This window comes from Anomaloglossus baeobatrachus, chromosome 5, assembly GCF_048569485.1.
Source record: "Anomaloglossus baeobatrachus isolate aAnoBae1 chromosome 5, aAnoBae1.hap1, whole genome shotgun sequence".
In the NCBI taxonomy this organism is placed as follows: Eukaryota; Metazoa; Chordata; class Amphibia; order Anura; family Aromobatidae; genus Anomaloglossus; species Anomaloglossus baeobatrachus.
The window spans coordinates 141,850,231-141,875,349 of NC_134357.1; the positions used below are offsets into that span (position 1 = coordinate 141,850,231).

Sequence of the window (25,119 nt, forward strand, 5' to 3'; positions counted from 1 at the left end):
TTCCCGCAGCTGATCCCCGGAATCCGCAGCTATACATAGCTTCAGAATTCCCGCAAAATATCTGCGGTACACCTGCGGGTATTCATGCGACTTACCTGCGGAAGTCCCGCCCTCTATCTCCATAGTGGAGAGCCGGGACTTCCGCAGGTAATTCCGCAGGAATAATTGACATGCACTTACGTGCGGCTGCGGGAGATCCGCAGCATATTCTGCAGCCGCACATACCGCAGCATTGATACAGCACAACCCAAATCCCATAGGATAACATGGGGAGTGTCTGCACTTGAGCAAACCTGTGGATTTATCTGGAAAATCCTGATAAATCCGCGGGTACATAGTCCCATGGGCACAGCCTTACAGAGCTTCATGTGTTGGGTCCTTCCTTCGCCATCTACGGTAATTATGTCCAGTGGCTTTTTGGACAACAGAAGACAATTATATAATGTGCCTCTGCATTATGTAATATTTTGTTTTGGGGGGTGATGATACAAACCTGTGGGCCCATATTCTGCTTCCACAGTTTGACAGCTGGCTTCACAGTCATGACAGCAGCCCAGTAATGAGTGTAATGTACGCTAGGATATGACTGGATATGGCGATCCGTTCAGACAGCCAGACGGTTGCTCTATTTCTCTGTAAATCTATATTTTTGGCATTAGCCAGGAAAATAAAATATATGTGCTGCGGAGTTAAGCGGCCAGCCATCACATGGAACAGATTTCGCCTATTAATGAAGTATCCAATCACCGTTTTGTTGGCAATGGATGGTTAAATATTTCTCTAAGCATTTGCAAGCAGTAACTGTTTGCTTTGTGCCCTGGTCCCTGTGGGGCTGGGGCTGCGGAGAATTGACTCACTGTTTGCATACTGGTTTGGCAGCAGTGACCCGGGCTCTCGGGTGCCTGTGTTATGATGTCTAGTATGGATGTGATGCCTGCTATTTGATGGTTTAGTTGCGGGGAGTTCTCAGTAGTATCCTGGGTGACCTGTGACTGCTGCTTATTAGAAATTCTGCACTGGTGAATCCTTGTGTCGTCATCTGCCGGGGATGCTGAGATGCGTTTCATAATTCTCCCTCGCCAGCGTGGCTTTTTCCTCCTTTGTGATGTGCTCAGCATGCAGAAGGACTCGTGTTCTGCAGTATCTGCTTCCCTTTCCCCTGCGATCGCCACACACAGATGAGGAGAAAAGAAGAGTGGAGGTAATGCTGTAACCTTGCAGTGGTCCCGACCAAGGTTATATCCGCTGTGTAAAAGACATAGCGCTGGATCTGGTTTCAAGGAAATGGTTTTGGCTAGCGGAAAGAAATTTCAAGAAGTCGTGTACTATAGTAATGACCCACAGAGCAAGAGTATGGTCACCCAGGTCAGAGCAACCAACGGCTTCTAGTACTGGCAATGGCGCTGATAAAGCTTTATGAAGCAGCAGAGATTTTCTGTTTCTCATCTCAGGTTGGATCTGTACGCGTGGTCCCATGTTACTTCTACCGTAAAAATCAGTAGTCTCCATACGATGGTGGGCAACTTTACCATCCCATCAGTATGAGTACAAGACGTATGACCATCACTGTACTGCTAACACCTTGAGGAAATAAATATTGCTTATTACGGCTACTGTCAGGGATTATTTTTTTAAAAGTCATTAAGTTTTAAATTAAAAAACACTTCCCTGCTTGTCCTGCAGTGATCACCTCCTAGCCAGCGTCCACTGCAGGCAATCACTGGCCTCAGCGGTCATGTGCCACAGTGACTGGCAGCGTCCACCAGAACAGCGGCCCCGAGCATTAAGGCCCTGTCACACGCAGCGACGTATCTATCGATATATCACCAGGGTCACAGATTCTGTGACGCACATCCGGCATCGTTAGCAACGTCGTTGCGTGTGACATCAACGAGCGACCATTAACGATGGAAAATACTCACCAAATGATCCATCGTTGACATATCGTTCCTTTTTAAAAAATCGTTGATTGTTGAGCACACAGGTTGTTCGTCGTTCCTGCAGCAGCACACATCGCTACATGTGACACCTCGGGAACGATGAACTACAGCTTACCTGCGGCCGCCGGCAATGAGGAAGGAAGGAGGTGGGCGGGATGTTACATGCCGCTCATCTCCGCCCCTCCGCTTCTATTGGGCGGCCGCTTAGTGGCGCCGCTGTGACGCCGCATGAACCGCCCCCTTAGAAAGGAGGCAATTTGCCTGCAACAGAGACATCGCTAGGCAGGTAAGTAGTGTGACGGGTCCAAACGATTTTGTGCGCTACGGGCAGCAATTTTGCCCATGACGCACAAACAACGGGGGCGGGTGCTTTCACCAGCGATATCGCTGCGTGTAACACCCCTTTTAGGCTCTTAAACTGCTAACGTGCATAATTTTTTTTTTTTTTAATATTGGTTTCCCTACTTCAATTTTCTAACTCCCCATAGTAGTTTTTAAAAAACAAAAAATCATGTATTTCTCATCCTGCTCAGGTCCAGCGCTGCTTATCCACCACTGCTCCAGTGATGTTTGTATTGGCTGCTGTGCTGATGTTACATCTACAGCGCTGCAGCCAGTCATTTCAGCGGCTCGTGCCGACTACATCGGAAGAGGCGCTGGTTGGTTATCTGGGCACTGCTTTCTATTCATGATCAGAACAGTGTCTGAGAGGACCTGGAAAGGGTAAATAACAAACAATTTGAGCCTTTCTTAACATTACCATGGACCTCCTGTTTCACAGGACCACTAATCGATTCAATCTCTGACAAATGTCCCTTAGTCCTCAAAGGGTTAAAAGACTATTTAAAGAGAAAAATACTGTAGTCTATAAGACTATAAAATCTTAACAGGATTGCCTCTAATTAAAAACAACAAACACATTCGGTTACATTGTATTCTGCTGGTTCAGGTATTGGATTAACCTAAATCTGCCACGTTTTACTAGGAACGCGAAACGCCCTTAAATTTAGATCAGCATTGAGGCATAGTCTAAGGTTGGATCTGTACATTCACAGGTAGGTTAGGTATTCCGTCTGCATTATGGCACATGGCGCGCGGTGCATCATTGGTGCGACCAAATCGTTCAGTGCACTTTCCCAGCTACTTCTCTGACCGCTCTGGCTGTGAGAAGGCAATCGTGAAATATACTGGTGGAGATATTATTATTATTATTATTATTATTATTATTATTATTATTATTATTATTATTAATTTATAGAGCACCATTAATTCCATGGTGCTGTACATGAGAAGGGGTTACATACAGAATACATACACAAGTTACAGTAGACAGACTGGTACAGAGGGAAGAGGGCCCTGCCCTTTTGGGATAAAGATCAGGTATTGCAGATGGGAAGGAGCACTGAGCATTGGCCGCTCCAGGGGAGCACTGAGCATTGGCCGCTCCAGGGGAGCACTGAGCATTGGCCGCTCCAGGGGAGCACTGAGCATTGGCCGCTCCAGGGGAGCACTGAGCATTGGCCGCTCCAGGGGAGCACTGAGCATTGGCCGCTCCAGGGGAGCACTGAGCATTGGCCGCTCCAGGGGAGCACTGAGGGCCTGTTCTTGGTTTGATCCATTATTTTGTGCTGACTGACTCCCTTGTAAGGCCTCATGCACACAGCCAAATACAACAACCCCTTCCACATGCAATTCTAGTATCTGTATGGAGTCCTGGAAAATGTCCCATCTGTTAATAGCATAAAGCCAAATTTTACAAACCTAACCCCTCTACTTTTGCAGTGTAAGTCCCTATTACGCTGTTATTTGGGCGCTAGGAATAGGTTACTGACCTTGTTAAAGTTCATGAGAATAGAAGAGCGTTTTATTTTGGGTCTTTTAATATTTTTTAGTTGCTGTCACATGAGCATTTGTAGAGCCATTGTCCCCGTATATCACCGCAGATAGAGCATGACATCTCCTATCTTGTAACACCAGAGCTAAGAGGGTGTTTAGGAAGACATTAGCCTATATCTGTCTGCATCTCTTAGATATAATGCGTTAATAATAAATTATGCCAATTTGCAAGCAGGAATAACCAGTAAGCAGTTTCTCCACGGCAAGTGCAAGCTCGCCTCGTGCTTATTCTCCGCAGTATAAAGCCATCGGAATATCGCATCTATTTTTATTTTTTTTTTTTTAGCTAGAATAATTGCCCCAGCAGCTTCAGGAAGATGAGCGTATTTGGAGAGTTGTTGTTCTTGTTATATTAATTTTATTTTTGTGTGTTTTATATATTGCTGATGATTGTGGCAATTGACTACTTATTTTATGCGATGCTGCAGCTTTACCTGACTCATTAGTGTACCTGTTTCAATGACTTTTTGGATTAGGCGATCTCATGAACATAAGAAATAATACAATTTCTGGACATTGTCTTGCATCTTCTCACTAGTTTTTTCTTCTGCAGATTCGTATCTCTAATTTTAAAGGGAATCTGTCAGCAGGTGTTTTTTTATATTTGTGAGACTAGCATAGGGCACGAGCCTGATTGCAAGGAGTTGTCACTTATTAGGCTGTGTACTGTAGTTTTACTACGTTACATTCAGTGTTTTATCAGCAGGAGGTTATCACTGTTGGACTAGGTCTTGCATCAATCAGGTTAATCTCTGTAACCCCCTCCACCGATTCAGCAGCTTGCTGTCAATTAGGTGTGTGGGTACGGTTATACACTGCACAGAAGTCTTGGCTCTGCTACAATACTAATACCAAGCATCCAGTAAGTGATACATCCTGGAATCCAGCTTTCTTTCCCTATTGTATGCTGCACTCCAAAAAAAATAAATAAAATATATATATATATATATATATATATATATATATATATATATATATATATATATATATATATATATATATATATATATATATATATATATATATATATATAAAACCTATTGACAGATTCACTTTAAGTTGTCTTTGACTTGGTGGATGTAAACTAGCTATTATGATTTCTCCAATAGTGCAGACAGACACATTTCAGCTTTGTATTCTTTAGGTAGCACAGACAGAAGCAGCAGAGGCATTGGGGACTTCATATAGCGGTACTGAGCTGTGTGGCTGTGGATCCAGCACCGAAGTGAAACACAAATCCTAGACGCTTCAGCCTTATCCAACTGGTCTCTCGCTTTGGTGAATGCTCCTCAGTCCTCCTTTTCCTTTCCATAGACTGCCATACGCTCCATTGCTGATGACTTTCTTTCTTGCTGTAGCCCAGACAGATTTGAGCTGTTTTTCAGTTTAAATGATTTCACAGAGGAGGGGCTAAAGTGGAGAAAGCAGTATCTCGTATATCTCAAAAATTTGCTTTTAAGTGTTTGGCTTTACCAAGAAAAAAACGAGATAGGATGATAAAACTTTACATTTATTACACATACTCTCCACTGATGTCAACACACTTCTTTCTTCGTTATTCTACTTTAGGTAAGCCTAGCAAAAAGGATTTTGGTTGTGCCTCAAACCAGGCATCCGTAGCAGCCATTGCAGTAGAAACTGTGTAAAATTTGGTACGCTTGAGATTTCTAGAGGTTTGGAAATAGATGATGGTCAGAGGGATCTAGATCTGGTGAATAAGGTGGATGGTCAACCAGCTGGAAGCCTAGCTCTGCCAGTTTTGCCATGGTCGCCTGTGCAGTGTGAGCGGAGGCGTGGTCTTGCAGGAACAAGATTCCTTTTGGACAGCTTGCACGCCTTTTGGCCTTCAGAGCTGCCTTCAATTGGTCCAAAAGTCAATGTAATATCTTGCATTGATGGTGGAACCCTTTTGAAGGTAGTCCACTAGCAGCACGACCTCCTTATCCCAGAACACAGACGCCATCACCTTTAGGGGCTGATTTTTGCACCCTCAACCTCTTTGGACGAGGAGAACCACTGTGCCTCCACTCTTGACTGCTCCTTGTTTTCACGGTCATACAAATAAATCCAGATCTCATCCGTAGTGACCAGTCCATCCAGGAAGTTATCATTCTGGTAACGCTGACAAATGGACCAGGAAGTTTTCACTCGCATGCTTCTCTGATCTGTTGTCAAACATTTGGGAAACCACTTTGCAGATAGCTTCCTCATGTCCAAATGTTCATGGATAATGACACAAACATGTTCACGGGAAATCCCCATGATGTTTGCTATTGCTTTAGCTGAAATTCGTTGATTCTCCAATATGAGGTTGTGCACAGCATCGACGATCTCCAGAACAACAACCACTCTCGGTCGTCCAGGAAGTTCCTCATCATTGGTGCTGAAATGGCCTGTTTAAAATATGGCATCCCATTTCTTAACTGTGGAATATGAAGGGCATTGATCCCCCAATGTCTGTGACATATCACCATGAATATCCTTTGCGGACTTTCCTTTCAGAAGCAAGAATTTTATCACTCCTCTGCTCTCAGTTGCTGTGAATATCGCATTAGACTCCGCCATTTTGTTTTCCCGCGTGCGTAGAACACTGTTGCAATAAGCAACAAGCACAAAATTTTGAAAACCTATATTAGACACAAGACTTTTATGTGATGTAACATTCGATACCATCGAAACAAAGATCACAAAGCCAAAGACTTATCAGCTCATATTGTACATTTTTCATATTCAGTTTTATTGTTTATCCAAAGTTTATTGAATCTACAGTGATGAATATAAATTGATGGGACATCTGTGTAACCCGTGCATCTTAAAATAAGTTAAATTTAAAAAAAAAGTCTGGGATTGCAACACATGGATGGATGCCTCATGCCAAGTGCAATTGTTTCTGGGTACAGCAGTGCCTCCTGCAAGTTTTGGATCACCGCGCCCGCTGACAAGCTGATTGTTTGCTTAGTATTTTATTGAATTTATCTATAAAATATCTATGCAAGTGTACAGCGAGTGCTAAACCAGGAGTACGGTCTATGGCTTCTCTATAAAGAACATAGTTATTGAGAGCTGCGCTCTTGGATTGTAGCATGCATGGAGCCGGCTGATTTTTAATTTTTTTTTTTTTTGTTAATCTACATTTTGCGACAAACTCCAGAATAAAACTACTATGGAGTCTCGATTTCTCCTCTGCTGCTTCAGCCTAGGGGTTTATGTACATTTTTGGCACTTTACTAATGTTTTAATGATGTGTGAAAGTGCATAAATGTCTGTATTGTGGCCACCATAGATATATTATTAGTGTCTCCTGTAGGGGAGCTGCGGACCACTCTTGGGGTACAGATTACAAGAATCCATGCAAACAAAGAAATGGGGTGGGTCATACACAATCACCACCCCACTTCAGAGCTACTCTTAGAGTACATCAAAACCAGGAGAACAGAGTAAATTTGCTTCAAAAGGTATCAAAGTTTATTAACAAATTATTGAACATATAGTATCAAGTATAAAACAGGCACAAGGAGAGACAGTGATGTAAAAGGCAATAGCACCTGGGGGGCTGCACGGCTAAAAAGGAATCAAATCTCTATCCCTCAGGCCATATGTGTCCAATAGAGCAAGAAAAAAAGCCCCAGTGGGCTCATTTATCAAAGGCACAGCCAAATTTATTAGATGATCACACAGACCTGAGTAGAGAATAAACAACAGGCAAGCAGTGAATATACTGAAGGAGCACATGCATCGGGTAGTCCCTGACGAAGCGAACACCTCACCATCCGTGAAACGTACGTTGGAGTCTGTATTAGGGGCTCAAACCCCCTCCTGTCACCCCTGGTCGGCTGCACGATCTTTGGTCATCACAGGTTAGCAGTGCTGTTGTATTGGGTCCACGTGCATTTGGCTTTTCCCAGCTTTACTCTGCATATTGAACCTTTATGGGCCTCTTAACATACTGGGGACTACCCGATGCACTCTTGGGGTACAGTAGTGACAAAGGACGCCTACTTATACAGTCTTTTACAAATTTGGTAAATGCTGCTTTTGAAAGGAGAAGGGTTAATTGGCAGCATTGATAAAAGTAATTCATTAATTCAGATCACTCAAGACATTCCACAAAGTCTTTACAGGCCGTTTCACCAAAACTGAAGCCTCTTAGATTATGTGAACCCGCAGTATTCTCTGAATTGGGACATTTGTGTTACCAGCTTGTAAAGTTCTAGAAGCTCGATTTGTCTGTGCAATTTAGGACTTAGGGTGTTGTTTTTTACCCCTATTGTGCTAAGAACTTACCAACAGGTTATTGCTAATTATCTGCTTTTCTTACCCTGCTGAGATCGCTTCTGTCTCTGGTGGCGATTCTAGTGCCTTTGTGATCTCCAGTCAACAGAGCAGCTCTTACTCTTCCAGTCCGCTCTGTCAAGGTGGCATCATTACCCACATCATGCTGATTGATAGCTGTCTGCCACAGTTAAGCAATGGGAAGCCCACTGTCAATTAGCATGGTATTTGCAGTGACAGCCAGTCAACCGACTAGAAGAGAAGATAAGGTATGCACACCAGTGACTATGTAAGGGGAATACATGAAATAGCAGAAACTGCTGTGTGAATACTGACTTGAAAAATCCAATAGCTATATATGAGTGAATATGTGAAAAATGGAATCTGCATTACTGCCATGAACATATGAATAAAGAGAAATTTAGCTACTGAATTGATCAATGCAATAGAGCCCCAACACTACGCCAAAGTATTTCTCTATGTTGGGGTCCCTAGCTTGTGTGTGTCCTCTCATGCAGTTAAAAAACTTACCGTGTATGGGAAGCTGAGACCCAGGCTATTTATGCGTATGATATGGATTGGCAATAGGTGTGGTTGGGGAGGGTTCACAAACGAAAAACTACTAACAATAAGGAATAACGTTTGGAACTCCATTCTAAGTCTGAACTGGGAGCAAAAACCTAAAAAAATCACTATGGGGAGATAAGGTCTTACATAGTCACTGGTGTGCATACCTTATCTCCCCATAGTGATGTTTTTTTAGGTTTTTGCACCCAGTTCAGACTTAGAATGGTGTTCCAAACGTTATTCCTTATTATGACTAGAAGAGAAGAAGCTGGTCTGTTAACGTGCTGTCACTGGAAGAAGTAGAATCAATGTAACATATCGTCAGACGGCACAACAGATGGGTAGTTGGGAACAACTTGTATGTAACGAAGTTGGAGGCCAAGTCAATAGTTTGCACCTTTCTTGGCCCTCACACTATTTCATATTTTATTTATTTTTTGTAGTGTTACCTGGTGCATTATCCGCTGAAAGAGGCCACTACTATTCAGGAATACAGTTACTTGTATGCATGTTCTGATTAGGTTGGTAGTGCAAGTCAAAATAACACCCACATCAATGCCCGGTCCCAAGGGTTCCCAGTAGATCATTAAACATGGCATCACATGTCCTCTGATTTGCTCTTTCCATACTGCATCCTGTTGTCCACTTCTCCCTATGCAAGTGGCGCACATGCAACCAGCAATGCAGCTTATTACTACACTGTGTGCAGAATTATTAGGCAAATGAGTATTTTGATCGCATGATACTTTTTATACATGTTGTCCTACTCCAAGCTGTATAGGCTTGAGAGCCAACTACCAATTAAGTAAATCAGGTGATGTGCATCTCTGTAATGAGGAGGGGTGTGGTGTAATGACATCAACACCCTATATAAGGTGTGCTTAATTATTAGGCAACTTCCTTCCGTTTGGCAAAATGGGTCAGAAGAGAGATTTGACGGGCTCTAAAAAGTCCAAAATTGTGAGATGTCTTGCAGAGGGATTCGGGAGTCTTGAAATTGCCAAACTTTTGAAACATGATCACCGAACAATCAAGTATTTCATGGCAAATAGCCAACAGGGTCGCAAGAAGCGTGTTGGGCAAAAAAGGTGCAAAATAACTGCGCGTGATTTGAGGAAAATCAAGCGTGAAGTTGCCATTTGCCACCAGTTTGGCCATATTTCAGAGCTGCAACGTTACTGGAATATCAAAAAGCACAAGATGTGCCATACTCGGGGACATGGCCAAGGTCAGGAAGGCTGAAAATCGACCACCTTTGAACAAGAAACATAAGATAAAACATCAAGACTGGGCCAAGAAATATCTTAAAACTGATTTTTCAAAGGTTTTACGGACTGATGAAATGAGTGACTCTTGATGGTCCAGATGGATGGGCCAGAGGCTGGATCAGTAAAGGGCAGAGAGCTCCACTCCGACTTAAGATGCCAGCAAGGTGGAGGTGGGGTACTGGTATGTGCTGGTATCATCAAAGATGAACTTGTGGTACTTTTTTGGGTTGAGGATGGAGTGAAGCTCAACTCCCAGACCTACTGCCAGTTTCTGGAAGACAACTTCTTCAAGCAGTTGTACAGGAAAAAGTCGGTATCGTTCAAGAAAAACATGATTTTCATGCAGGACAATGCTCCATAACATGCATCCAACTACTCCACAGCGTGGCTGGCCAGTAAAGGTCTAAAAGATAAAAAAAAGTAATGACATGGCCCCCTTGTTCACACTGATCTGAACCCCATAGAGAACCTGTGGTCCCTCATAAAATGTGAAATCTACAGGGAGGGAAAACAGTACACCTCTCGGAACAGTGTCTGGGAGGCTGTGGTGGCTGCTGAACGTAATGTTGATCGTAAACAGATCAAGCAACTGACAGAATCTATGGATGGTAGGCTGTTGAGTGTCATCAGAAAGAAAGGTGGCTATATTGGTCACTAATTTTTTGGGGTTTTGTTTTTGCATGTCAGAAATGTTTATTTCTAAATTTTGTGCAGTTATATTGGTTTACCTGGTGAAAATAAACAAGTGAGATGGGAATATATTTGGTGTTAAGTTTCCTAATTCTGCACAGTAATAGTTACCTGCACAAACCGATATCCTCCTAAGATAGCCAAATCTAAAACAAAAAACCACTCCAACTTCCAAAAATATTAAGCTTTGATATTTGAGTCTTTTGGGTTGATTGAGAACATAGTTGTTGATCAATAATAAAAAAAAATCCTCTAAAATAAAACTTGCCTAATAATTCTGCACACGGTGTATAGTAGACTGTGTTGGATTGGACCAGACTGCTAGTCTTTGCTTCCCACGCACATCACTTGGTCTTGGTAGCCTATGAGCCAGTCACAGGTTCTTACTTTTGAGTGGTCTGACAATTGCGGATCATGAACACACCACACTTCCTGCTGTTGTGGTGATTCTCCGACAATCGTCAAACTGTGAATGGTTAGACTGGGTCAAAGAGTTCTGAGCCTTTGGTCATTTACCTCTTTCTGACGCATCAACTGCAAGAATTGACTGATTTGCGGCCTACGATATCTGACAACTGCCGTTGTCCAAAGATATTCTGTGTCATTCTGTTGTGTTTTTTTTTCTTTAAGTACATTTGTGATAGTATACAGTTATCAGTTGCTCTCATGTTTCAGTGATAAGGACATGGCGCTGATACTGATATACGCTTCAGGAAATGTAGTGAACAGCGCTAACTTCTGTATACCCTGCCGATATGGAGGACATTGCAAATACCGGTGGAGTAAGGCAAGGATCATGCTTGCGTTCAGGCTTCTGTCTTTGATTTTAAGGTTTTATAGGAACAGAAACTGAAGCCATGCAAGTGACAGATGCATCCTAAAATAGACACAAATGGCACCCGATGAACCCCATTGACTACAATGCATCCTGCTACTGCTCATTGTCTTCCAGTTAAAATGACAGTAAATGTGTGAGCCTAATCTGGCACTTCAGTTATGAAGGAACCGCATACCGCTCTGCTTATTGATTATGGATCATAAATGATTTCACATCTGAGTACTGACTGTGATCTATATGGCCCAGCCGCAGGTCTCCTGACATGACCTCAGTAGCACCATAGTCCTATTTGAAGGTGTTTATTTGGATCGGGAATAGTGATCAGCGAGCACTACCCTGCTCGGTACTCAGATGGGCGAACCTATAGTATAATGGAAGTCAATGGGGAACTCAAGCTTTTTTTTTTCCAGAAAGAGTTCCCCATTGACTTCCATTATACTCGGGTGCTCGATTCACGTCCATCCGAGCGTCCAACTGAGTACAGAGCACCCACGCCTGGTAGTGCTCACTCAATAGTCAGGAGATCTTCAGCCGGTGCCAACACATCTGATGTATGAGAAGTAACCCAATGAAGGGCTGATCTTTGTTGAATCGGTGATTCACACGGTGGTCTTTTATACGACGAGTTGTCAGATGTCATTACTAATAGGTGATCTATTCCCCAGTGAATATATGGGTGAGGGAGTTTATAATGCCGTGAAGAGATCAATTTACCTTGAAAGAGATTGAAAAAATATTGATCCACATCAAACATTGACAGTTGTGTTTATATGCTGTGATCGCGCATGATGTGAGGACGCTCCCTAGTAAATCCCTGTTTAATAAGGATGTGTCGGTGTTGGATCCTCGGGGAGAAATTTGAGGGAGGATCTATAATCTCATATACCATAAATGTGACTACAGAGCTGCACATTGTCTGCAGTGTGGTGACTGAATTTTCTACTCGTTGCTGATGTAACGTTGGCACTAGTTTAGTTCAGATGTCTGTTATTTTCTGCATAAAGATCTTGGGAATTGCACTGCAAACAAATTGGCATATTAAAGTCTAATTATTATAAATATAAAGTTCTCCATAGCAAAAATCCTGTTGGCTGCCTGCGGATGGAAACATGGTCACACTCCAAAGCATAAGCTCCACGAGGATCCGTCAGTAGATCACGGTCACACTTTCACTGTGATCTTATACAAAGCACCATAACTAAGAGCGGACTCCATGAGCCTGTATGTGGCGTGCAAGCTCGTGGATGAGGTCAATGCTACCACACTCCTACAGAAAAATGCAGAATCCAGGCACAGCTTTTTGCAGAACAAAATCTTATTTGAGCAACATCCACTTAAAGGGTAATTATACTCACAAGCAACCTTTTTCTGAATTAGCTGCCCTAAGTGAGTACATTAAAAATAATCCTAAATATCCGACCACTTTATGGCTAACATCCTGCGTTTTCACCAGTTTTCCTCTCCGTAAACTCTATCTCTAATTGCAGTTGACTCTGAGCTGGTGAGAGGAGATTGGCTGCTATAGTGTATCCCTTAGGCTAAACACACAAAGATGACTTCATACGTTTATGCAGGCAGTATGTCTGGGCTCATTACCTTGTTTGCTGTCATTCAAAATAAAAACCTAGACTCTTCTCCTGCGGCGCTGTAACTGCGGTGCATGTACGCTCTCTCCTGGGGCTCACGGGAGGCTGTTACGTCACCTGAGCCCCGTCATTGCTGGCTGCAGTCCCTCTGCCTCAGGAGGAAGTCAGAGCTGCGACTGCTCCCACCTCTTCCTATTGATATGTGATTTATGTGAAGGTGGAAAGAGTGAAGTCTGCGCTGATTTGTGTGGAGCTTGTGGAACGTAACAACCCCACATGAGACCCGGAGAGGGAGCGCTGACACCGCTGGAACGGCTCCGGTATTGGAGGCAACTATAAGCGTTTTCTATTTTGACAGGGCAAAAATGGTGAATGAGAAGGGAGTTGAGTTGTTAAAGTAGTGTTTTGGGGTTTTTTTCTTTTTTTTTTTTTTTTTTTTTTAATTTTGTTTTCAAAAGTGGATAATATTTGCAAGGAAGGAAAAAGTTCCTCAAAAGTGGAGAAATATTGCAAAGTTCCTTCTTTATGTAGAGTACAAATGCCATTTAAATTCAAGGCACACTTTTTACATTGTCCTCTGTTATCTGTGTATAAACTTCTGCAAACTTCACATATAACTACCGTATTTTTCCAAAAATAAGCCCTAGCACGCATTTTCGGAGCAAGGCTTAAATATAAGCCCTACCCTGAAAATAAGCCTCAGTGTTGGTTCAATAATGAAGTGTCCGTGCAGGTAAAAAAGATCAATATATTGCAGGACACTTCATTATAGACAGCGGGCACCCTGCAATCATTCTCACTAGATTTTACTAGACTCCAATCGGGAGGCCCTGCAGTGGATCGCACACCCACATCACATCTCGCACACACCAGATCTCACACATACTCACCACATCCAGCGATATGGATTTCTTCTGGCCTGTAGAATCCTTAGACGCAGTGCGGTGGAACGCAAGGACCTGTGGCTGTGGATGGAATGCTTACAGGACCTGCGATGTGTAACTTCCTCCCATCTTTTCCTGGAACCAGAGGCATTCTCTACTGCTGTGTGTGAGTGCACTCGATCTGATGTATGTGAGTGTCGGCCAGAAGCAGGGGAGTACGGCGTGCAGCATACCCTACTAGGAGTACCCGCCGGAGATCACAGGGAGGACCTGGGACCCACGCAGACGCCCGGTATGAGTTTCCTGGGAAGGAGGGAGGAAAGGAATCTGTTTTTTTTTTTCGGGGGGTAAACTTACCCCAACAATATTTATCCAAGAATAAGACCTCCTCCAAAAATTAAGCCCTAGCACTTTTTGGGGGGGGGGGCAAAAAAAGGATCAGACACTCTTTTATTTTTGAAGAAACACATTAGCATTATCAATAGTCCATTTCAGACCTTTTTTGTTAGGTTTTGTCTTCCTTTTTGTGCAGTGTTACATCAATGTCTGGCTATCCTAGCTTACAATCTAAAAACCTATAAAGGGTTAATTGTAACATTTTTTTTTATTTTTCCTTCGACAAGCCCTTTCCCGTTCCAGCTCATTTTGTCAGGCAGCGTTACTTTTTTTTTTCCTTCATGAATACATTGAACCGTTCAGTGTATGATTTTCTCAGTAGATGAATTAGTGGGAGACCCGAGGAGAGAACCTCCGCGACGAGCAGCGGTGGATGGGGATTCCTGGAGAACATTCCTGTTGCATGCGAACACCTTCTGAATGTTAATATAAAGAGGCTTTCAGTTCATCTCCTCGCAGCTGGAATCATTTAGTGCGTCCGGGGCTCATGAAATGCTTGTTGGTTTTGTATAAATGGCTTGTTTTAATGATGGAGAAATCTAACGGCTGCAGTGAAGTGTGGCAGGGCCGAAACTTTGATTTTGTTTTTCCTTTCCCTCCTGCGCAGCGTTTGTTTTCCTATTAGAATTTTTCAGCTTTATTGCATAGCATCAAACCTATTAAATGCTATAGTTCTCCTTATGCATCATTCAGTGCTGCTTGGTCAATATTGCCTATGCTGACAGGTAAGTAAATGTGTTGTACAGGTTTAGAAAAAAAAATGGCTCCTTTTATTTCCCCACAATCAGATACACACCTATTCATGGGTTGCAGCTCAGCTCTATTGAAGTGAATGGAGGCAGCTTGACCTTACCATGCGGACGGGCATATAGACTTCTACAGTCATGGCCAAAAGTTTTGAGAGTGCTACAAATATTAATTTTTTACAAAGTCTACTGCTTACGTTTTTCTAATGGCAATTTTCATATACTCCAGAATGTCACAAAGAGTGATCAGCTTAACAGCAATTACTTGCAAAGTCAATATTGGCTAAGAAAATGAACTTTAACCCCCAAAACACATTGCATTCCTGCCTTAAAAGGAGCAGCTAACATTGTTTTAGTGATTGTTCCATTTACACAGGTGTGGGTGTTGATGAGGACAGGGCTGGCGATCAATCAGTCATGATTAAGTAAGAATGACACCATTGGACACTTTAAAAGGAGGCTGGTGCTTGGTATCATTGTTTCTCTTCAGTTAACCATGGTTATCTCTAAAGAAACACGTGCAGCCATCATTGCTCTGCACAAAAATGGCCTAACAGGGAAGAGTATCGCAGCTACAAAGATTGCACCTCAGTCAACAATCTATCCCATCATCAAGAACTTCAAGGAGAGAGCTTCAATTGTTGCCAAAAAGGCTCCAGGGCGCCCAAGAAGGACCAGCAAACACCAGGACCATATCTTAAAACTGTTTCAGCTGCGGGATCGGACTACCAGCAGTGCCGAGCTAGCTCAGCAATGGCAGCAGGCTGGTGTGAGTGCTTCTGCACGCACTGTGAGGCGGAGACTCTTTGAGCAAGTCCTGGTTTCAAGGAGGGCAGCAAAGAAGCCACTTCTCTCCAGAAAAAGCATCAGGGACTGACTGATATTCTGCAAAAGGTACAGGGAGTGGACTGCTGAGGACTGGGGTAAAGTCATTTTCTCAGAGGAATCCCCTTTTCGATTGTTTGGGACATCTGGAAAACAGCTTATTAGGAGAAGAGGTGAGCGCTACCACCAGTCTTGTCTCATGCCAACTGTTAAGCATCCTGAAACGATTCATGTGTGGGGTTGCTTCTCAGCCAAGGGAATCGGCTCACTCAAAGCCTTGCCTAAAAACACAGCCATGAATAAAGAATGGTACCAGAATGTCCTCCAAGAGCAACTTCTCCCAACTGTCCAAGAGCAGTTTGGCGCCCAACAATGCCTTTTCCAGCATGATGGAGCACCTTGCCATAAAGCAAAGGTGATCACTAAATGGCTCATGGAACAAAACATAGAGATTTTGGGTCCATGGCCTGGAAACTCCCCAGATCTTAATCCCATTGAGAACTTGTGGGCAATCATCAAGAGACGGGTGGACAAACAAAAACCAACAAATTCTGGCAAAATGCAAGCATTGCTTATGCAAGAATGGACAGCTATCAGTCAGGATTTGGTCCAGAAGTTTGAGAGCATGCCAGGGAGAATTGCAGAGGTCCTGAAGAAGGGTCAACACTGCAAATATTGACTTGCTGCATTAACTCATTCTAACTGTCAATATAACCTTTTGTACTCATAATATGATTGCAATTATATTTCTGTATGTGATGTAAACATCAGACAAACACAATTAAAAACCAGAGGGCAACAGATCATGTGAAAATATAATTTTGGTGTCATTCTCAAAACTTTTGGCCATGACTGTAATTCTCTTGACCAAAGATTGATCAGTAGTAACCACAGAGATGATTCCTTTTTGCATTGGCCTGTCGCATTCTATGCATTTAAATACTGAAATGGTCACAGATTTTTCAGATGTAATATAGTGCTGGAGTTACCCTTTTTGACTGAGAAGGCGTAACAGGTCTTGATGTACAGATTATCGGATTATACGTAGGTTAGGTTCAAGTTACATACAGCAGAATAGGGAAAGGGGGGTGCGTATGCTAAGGAATAGCTGGATATCACCATCTCCTTTTTTCTTTATGATTTTCAGTCTTGTGTGTTTGCATTCAGAGATTTCCAGGCTGTCCTCCAATAACTAATCTCTGATGAAATGATTGGACATGTTGGATTTCAGCTTGCCCATTCCCTTGTACCAGAGGTGTTTTGGCAGTGTCTTATCTCCCATTCTGCAATGAAACATCAACATTCAAACCTGTACTATTGTTTTGAATGGATTAGTAAAATTTGGCAATGGACAGTGAGGACCTGGTAGCCCATACATTACTACTGTGTGTGTATCTGTTTGTGTATATATATATACATCTGTCTGTCGGTGTGTGGGGCTGTGTCTGTCTGTGTCGGTCGGTCTGTCTGTGTGTCTGTCGGTCTGTCGGTGTGTGTGGGGCGGTCTGTCGGTGTGTGTGGGGCGGTCTGTCGGTGTGTGTCGGTCGGTCTGTCTGTGTGTGTCGGTCGGTCTGTCGGTGTGTGTCGGGCGGTCTGTCGGTGTGTGTGTGGGGCGGTCTGTCGGTGTGTGTGTGGGGCGGTCTGTCGGTGTGTGTGTGTGGGGCGGTCTGTCGGTGTGTGTGTGTGGGGCGGTCTGTCGGTGTGTGTGTGTGGGGCGGTCTGTCGGTGTGTGTGTGTGGGGCGGTCTGTCGGTGTGTGTGTGTGGGGCGGTCTGTCGGTGTGTGTGTGTGGGGCGGTCTGTCGGTGTGTGTGTGTGGGGCGGTCTGTCGGTGTGTGTGTGTGTGGGGCGGTCTGTCGGTGTGTGTGTGTGTGGGGCGGTCTGTCGGTGTGTGTGTGTGTGTGGGGCGGTCTGTCGGTGTGTGTGTGTGTGTGGGGCGGTCTGTCGGTGTGTGTGTGTGGGGCGGTCTGTCGGTGTGTGTGTGTGGGGCGGTCTGTCGGTGTGTGTGTGTGGGGCGGTCTGTCGGTGTGTGTGTGTGGGGCGGTCTGTCGGTGTGTGTGTGTGTGTGGGGCGGTCTGTCGGTGTGTGTGTGTGTGTGTGGGGCGGTCTGTCGGTGTGTGTGTGTGTGTGGGGCGGTCTGTCGGTGTGTGTGTGTGTGTGTGTGTGTGTGTGTGTGGGGCGGTCTGTCGGTGTGTGTGTGTGTGTGTGTGTGTGTGTGTGTGTGTGTGGGGCGGTCTGTCGGTGTGTGTGTAAATAGTAGATCTCTCCACCTGGTCTCTTATGTATTTGTGGACAATCTATCGCAGACTACATTATTATGAGTATTACAGTGGTTGACGTTCAGGGTCGGATATGACCTTTCTGTCTGTTATAGCCCATCATATAAAAAAGCAGTAGGGTGGCATGATATGGGGCCACATCGTCCCACGAGGTATGTCTTGTGTAGCCCTCCATATTGTCCACACCAGTGTAGTCGTCGTCTCCTTATCTCTATGGCCATGCACGCCGCAGAGGGAGTGGAGAGGATCTCTATATTGGCTGATTCTTAATTATCAAGTTTCCTAGTAATTATTAGTCATTGTGACATTGTTCCGAGTCCAAAGGTGATTCGGTTAATTGTCAGGTTTGTTGCGGACTCCTTGCTGAAAACCCCACAAGAACTAATATAAGACAGTGTTCGCATTTCTTGGGATGTGCTGCGCCCTGTGGTGGCTCCAGATGATGCAGAGATCTTGTACACTTGACCATAAGGAGACATTACTAGTGGTTCTCATATGACTAAATTAACCCACTGTTGTGTTCGATCCTGCGCATTGCTATTCTCCTGTTTATACGCATACCTTTTCACACCAGCACATAACAGAACTGTATTTCTAATTGTTTTGCCCTCTCCAGATGTCTGCACTGGTTTCTGCTAATTGAAGGCTGAGCAGCTCTGATGGTTTTAAGGACTCCTCCATGTGAAATGATAAAATACATCATTAATATTTTATATGCTGTATTAAAACACTTATTTGCACTTCATAATTTTGGATGGTTTTGGAAATTTGTATATCAATTCTTAGAAATACTTGTATTGTAGGCGTTAATAGAGGAAATCTGCAGGATGACCACCCTCATGATTAATAATACATGCACTTCTGTTTTCTAGGTGCACCAGAGACTTCCTCCATGGCTGAGCCAAAAAGTAGCATTTTGCAGTGCAGCATCGCCCTCTGATGGTGAGTAGGTGTATTGCCACTTGTGCTGTTCAGACTTTGATCTGACTTTAGATACACCGTAAAGCAATAGTCGTGTGCATAAATATATCTATATTACGAGGGTTGAATGAAAAGTGAGGCGTGCTCCTTCGTAACTTGGCTTTCAATGGGAATATTTTAATAGATCAAATACAAAAATAATCCTTAGAATTTGCTCTTTATGTTCACTCTTCCATATAATCACCAGACAATTGGATACACTTCTGCCAACGATGAACAAGTTCTCTGAAGCCATCATGGAAGAAGTCGACAGTCTGTTTCCGCAAATGGCAATTATGCTTTGCAATTTTCCTACGGCTATCATCCTGAATCTGTCAATATTTTACATGTTTAACTAGTGGTTGCTGTCACAGATCGTACAACTTTTTGTCCCAGAAGTCAGAAGTTCCCGCCTCACCATCTTTAAAGAGGTGGTCCACTACTCTGCAATAGTGACCACATCTCTGTAAAACTGATAGGGCAGCTTTTTCTAAATACCTTGTTTAGCCAATTCTGCCTCTGAGCGGCGCTATTGGGGTCCACTCATCCCCATCATGTGACTCCCGAACTCTGTGACCTCTGAGATCTATTGATGTCACTTCAACTTCAAGGTGACCCAACATCACCAACACCGGCCCCAGTCTCCCTGAGTGACTGGGCTGTGGGCAGTGTTTCGCCACTCGTCACAGCCTAGCATCGCTCCTGCTTGCGGCGCTCTGTGGTGAAGGAGAGCGCGCGACATGCTGGGCTGTGATGAATAATGAAACACAGCCCAGTCACTCAGGAAAACAGGGGCCAGGCTCGGTGATGTTGGGTCAACTGGAAGTTGACGTGACCTCACCGAATCTCCGAATCTGAGGTCACAGAGCCTGGGGGTCACTTCATGGGGATGAGCGGACTGCAGTAAAGCTGCTCCAAGGCAGAATTGGCTGTACAAGGTATCTAGAAAAAGCCTTCAGTTTTACGGAGATGTGGCCACTATTGCAGAGTAGTGAACCACCCCTTTAATCTTACTGGCCCAACTACACACAGCGCTCACATCAACACAATCACCATAACCTGCTTGCATTCGCTGCTGAATTTCCTTTGGGGTGACACCTTATGCTGTGAAGAATTCAGTCACCGCATGTTGCTTAAATCGCACTGACGGACCGTCTGCACAGGTTTCCATTCTTTCTACTGTAACAACACAACCATTAATTACTAAGGCTTCCCGCCACCTGGAGCTGTAGAGGAGCCTACTGACCAGTCCAATACGTGCCGTACACCAGAGCTCCTGAGGAGTTATGAAGGTGGAGGCAGCAATGTTCATTCAACCCTCGTAGTATATAAATATTAGTAAGTTTTTTTTGTTTGTTTTTTTTTTTTTTTAATCTTAAATGTAGAAATGTGCTAATATTGGGATGCTTCATCATTTAGTAATGCCCTTTTCACTTTTTTGTTTATTAGCTGTGACTGTGGTTTACCAAAACGGGTTGCCTGTGATAACCGTTAACCTCCCGTCCCGCCAGGAGAAATGCCGATTTACTTTGAAGCCTATTTCAGATTCAGTGGGAATATTTCTGCAGCAGCTCCAGGATGAAGATCGAGGAATTGACAGAGTAGCAATCTACTCCACAGGTAGGCAGCGTGTTAGGCTGCTTTCACACATCCAGCTTGAGCTGTGCGGCTCAATCCGGCTGTGCAAGCTATGCAACGGATGCGGTGAAAACACCGCATCCTTTGCATAAGTTTTTTTCCCATGCGGCCCGTCCGGTTTGTGCCGCTTGCGGCATGCTACTGAGCATGCGCAGTGGCAAAAAACGCATGCGGCGGCCGGATGCGGTTTTTGCCGCATCCGTCCGCCATAGGCATGCATTGAAAAATGCGCCGCATCGGCCGAATGCGGCGCGATGCGGGTTTTTTTGCCGCACGAAAAAACGTGCCAGGCAACGTTCCATCCGGCCGCCGCATCGGCTAAATCTGCCGCATGCGGCAAAAACCGGATGGAACGCAAGGCCTTGCGGCACTAATTAAAGTCTATGCAGAAAAAACGCAACCGGCAGCAAAAAATACGGTTGCGATTTTCCTGCAAAGTGCCGGATTGTGCCGCATTGCAGAAACCGGAGGTGTGAAAGCAGCCTTACTGGATCTGACCGCCCAATATATTGCTTCTGTTAGGAAAAATGTCCATGCCTTATATTCCTATAGAACCTCCTCCTACTAAATATATATAACTCCATGTATATAGTGAAGTTCATTTTTTTTTTTTTTTTCTTTCCCCAGATGGAGCCCGTGTAGCCTCTTCTACAGGGATTGACGTTCTTCTACTAGATGACTTCAAACTGTCCATAAATGATAAAATTTATGATGTGCGGACACCAAAAAGAGGTAGTGTGCCTTACATGTTTCCTTTTTTATATTTTTTTTTTTTTAACCAGTAAGTGCGATATTGGGGACCACATATTGTCTGTCTTAAGATTCATTTTAATATATAGTTCAGACATCAATTATACACTTGAAAATAAGAAACTTTGTAATGTCTGATCAGAGAAGTCTGCTTCTTTCTCTTGCTGGATTCAACTTATTCTCTCAATTTGTGTATCAAAATGTATTTGGTGAAGCGAGATTTCCACATTACTGAGCAGGGAGCGCGATTTTTGGTGCTTATAAAATTCTATGGAGGAGGGAGGAGCTAGAGGCAGACAGACATTCTGCTCCAAGATCTCCTGAAATGACAGGTGCACTGCTTCATAGAGCATTATTAGCACCAACTGTCACCCTCTATCTCAATGGGAAAATCTGTGTTCACTGTGAATTAAGAATTCTGAGATTGAATGATCAGTCCAGCAGAATTATCGAATAACATATGGTACAGAGTTTCTTATTTTCATTTTTTCCGGTGTTCTATTAGGTTATATTAAAAAAATTAAGATGACGGTTACTCTAAGTTTTCATGATAGCATCTGCTTCCTTAATGAATCTCCATGCATGGTCAGTCCACCACCTTTACCCTCAGTTTTGTTAGTAAGGCAGTGGTCATCTTGGATGTGTTTGGGGTCGTTATGTTTGAATACTGCCCTGCGGCCCAGTTTCCAAAGAGGGGGATCATGCTCTGCTTCAGTATGTCACCGTACATGTTGGCATTCATGGTTCCCTCAATAAACTGTAACTCCTCACAGCCGGCAGCTCTCATGCAGCCCCAAACCAGGACACTGCCACCACCGTGCCTGACTGTAGACAAGGCACATTTGTCTATGTACTCCACGCCTAGTTGCCGCAACACACGCTTGAAATCATCTGAACCAAATAAGTTTATCTTGGTCTCATCAGACCACAGGACGTGGTTCCAGTCATCCATGTACTTAGTCTGCTTGTTTTCAGCAAACTGTTCGTGGGCTTTCTTGTGCATCATCTTTAGAGGAGGCTTCCTTCTGAGACGACAGACATGAACACAAATTTGATGCAGTGTTTGGCATATGGTCTGAGCACTGACACTCGCCCTCCCACCCTGTTAACCTCTGCAGCAATGCTGGCAGCGCTCATACATCTATATTGAAAAGACAACCTATGGATATGGCTCTGAGCACGTGCACTCAATATCTTTGGCGACCACGGCGAGGCCTCTAAGTGGAACCTGCCTTGTTAAACTGCTGTATGTTCTTTATCACCATGCTGCACCTCAGTTTCAGGATGTTGACAAACCAATTTTTTTTATTTTTATTTTTTTTTTAAGATCTTTGTTCAGAGCCATGTTGAACTTCATTATCAGTATGAGAGAACACCAAATTTAACACACCTGCACCCCATTCAACCTCAGTCACATAACAGCGGGGAGGGAAAATAGCTAATTGGTTGTAATTTTCGCCATTTTCACTTAAGGGTGTACTCATTTTTCTTGACTGTGGTTTACACATTAAAGGGAATTTGTCAGCAGGATTTTGCTACCTCATATGAGAGCAACATAATGTAGACACAGACACTGAATCCAACAATGTATGACTTAGATTACTGGCCCCAGCTGTTGTGACACAATCAGAGCTGTTAGAATTAAAAATGCAGCAGAGCTGGGAAAGCTGCCTCCGCCCACACCAGGCTGTCTATGGAGATTGTTCAGTGAGGTGTCAGTAGGTGGTGAGAACGTGCCGGACTGCTGTGTGCGTGACATTGTAGTCAGAGCAATAATTATCATTTGGTGATAAAGCCTTTAGTTTAAGTAAACAGGACACAGCCTGATAAGAGAGGCATAGTTGATTTTTTGTTTAACTCCTACAGCATGCTGTCCTCAGATTACATAGCAAAAAACTGCTGGTAGATTCCCTTTAATGGCTGTGTTGAGTGATTTATAGAGCACACTAAATTTACACCGTTATACAAGCTGGACACTGACTACTTTACATTGTATCAGTGTCATATCTTCCGTGTTGTCCCATGAAAAGATGTAGCAAAATATTTACAAAAATGTGAGGGTTGTACTCAATTTGTGTTACTGTTCTTTTTGTGAGCGTTTTATTTCAGTAATTGTGTACAGCACGTAAAGTTAATACTCTTTAAAGGTGTTGTTTAGTACTTACACAGCAAAAATAGAAACACAACACTTATTTTTGCTCCCATTTTTCATGAGGTGAACGTGAAGATCTACGGCTTTTTCTATGTGCACAAAAGTCCTTTTTCTCTCAAGTAGTCACACATTTTTCTAAATCTGTATTATTGAGCACTTTTCCTTTTGCGGAGGTAGGTCACACCTGTGAGGTGGATGGATTATCATAATGTTGATTAGACAGCAGGATTATTGCACAGGTGTGTCTTGGGCTACCACAATAAAAAGCCACTCTAAAATGTGCAGTTGTACAGTATTGGGGGGCAGTATCTGAAAACCAGTCTATAATCTGGTGTGACCACTAGTTGCCTCATGCAATGCAACACATCTCCTTCCCATAGAGCTGATCATGTTGTTGATTGCGGCTTGTGGAACATTGGTCCACTTCTCTAATGGCTGTGATATCGGCAGGAACTTAAACATGCTGTCATACACCAATCCAGAGCCCCAAACATGCTCAATTGGTAATATGTCCATTGAGTATAGAGTTTCCTGTTCACTTCATCAGCCGATTTTTGGCTTTTTTCCTGGCCCCCTGTTTTTTTCGTCTGTTTGCCTGCCTTTCTTGTACTTATCACTATCCATACTCTGTCTCTGTGTGCTCAGTACAGATCCTCTGTGAAGGTGACCGCTCCTGAGGAGTGTACTTGCCGTCACTCGGTCCTCCGTGAAAGCTGTGGCAGCACACTTCATTAGGAGCAACTAAGAGCCGCCACTATATAGTGTACTGAGCTCTGCTGTTCCTGCTTTGTATACGTGTACATTTGGCCACCACTGGAGCGAATGGACACGCACTGATCTGATGTTTAATGTCTGCAGTCTATGGTGGCCTGTCCTTATAATAGGTCAGCCCCTTTAGGTGCATGTGTAAACTGCAAGTTATTGATAGAAGTGTCGTAAGAAGCAGAAAACTCTCATCTCTAGAAATCTCACACATCACATTAATGAAATCATCTTGGGAACTTTTAAGCTGCCTGTAATTAGGATTTTTCCTAATAAATCTTCCTCAAAGTCCTTGCTGTGGGCATTTGTTTGTTTTCCCATGGCAGCTTCCTTATGAGTTTGTATTGTAGACTGGTGGTACCAGCATGTATTACCTTATTTTTTTGCACTATAAGACCATAAGTCGCACCTAGGTTTTAGAGGAGGAAAATGTTAAAAAAAAAAAAAAGTGGTCATGACGCACTGTTATATGTCCCCCTGTTCTGTACTAATGTTCTTCATCCTGGTCCCCTTCCTGGTATATATGTTCCCCATCCTGGTTTATATGTCCCTTTTGAGGAGCTGGCTGCATACTAAAGACGATTGGACCAATGGACATAGAACGGAGCCCACAGCTCTAAGGGATTGAGACTTTTTACATCCCTGGTTACGTCAATCTTATTGTGCATATTA

General features: G+C 43.6%; 1 protein-coding gene across 1 annotated transcript in view; it reads left to right on the forward strand.

Annotated features, from left to right (window-relative positions):
* Window positions 1-25,119, forward strand: part of MCU (mitochondrial calcium uniporter) — a 158,875-nt gene that overhangs the window by 105,246 nt on the left and 28,510 nt on the right. The window contains exons 2-4 of the mRNA XM_075348940.1: window positions 19,058-19,127; window positions 20,595-20,765; window positions 21,411-21,515. Coding sequence (XP_075205055.1) covers window positions 19,058-19,127; window positions 20,595-20,765; window positions 21,411-21,515 — 346 coding nt within the window. The remainder of the gene's footprint in view (window positions 1-19,057; window positions 19,128-20,594; window positions 20,766-21,410; window positions 21,516-25,119) is intronic.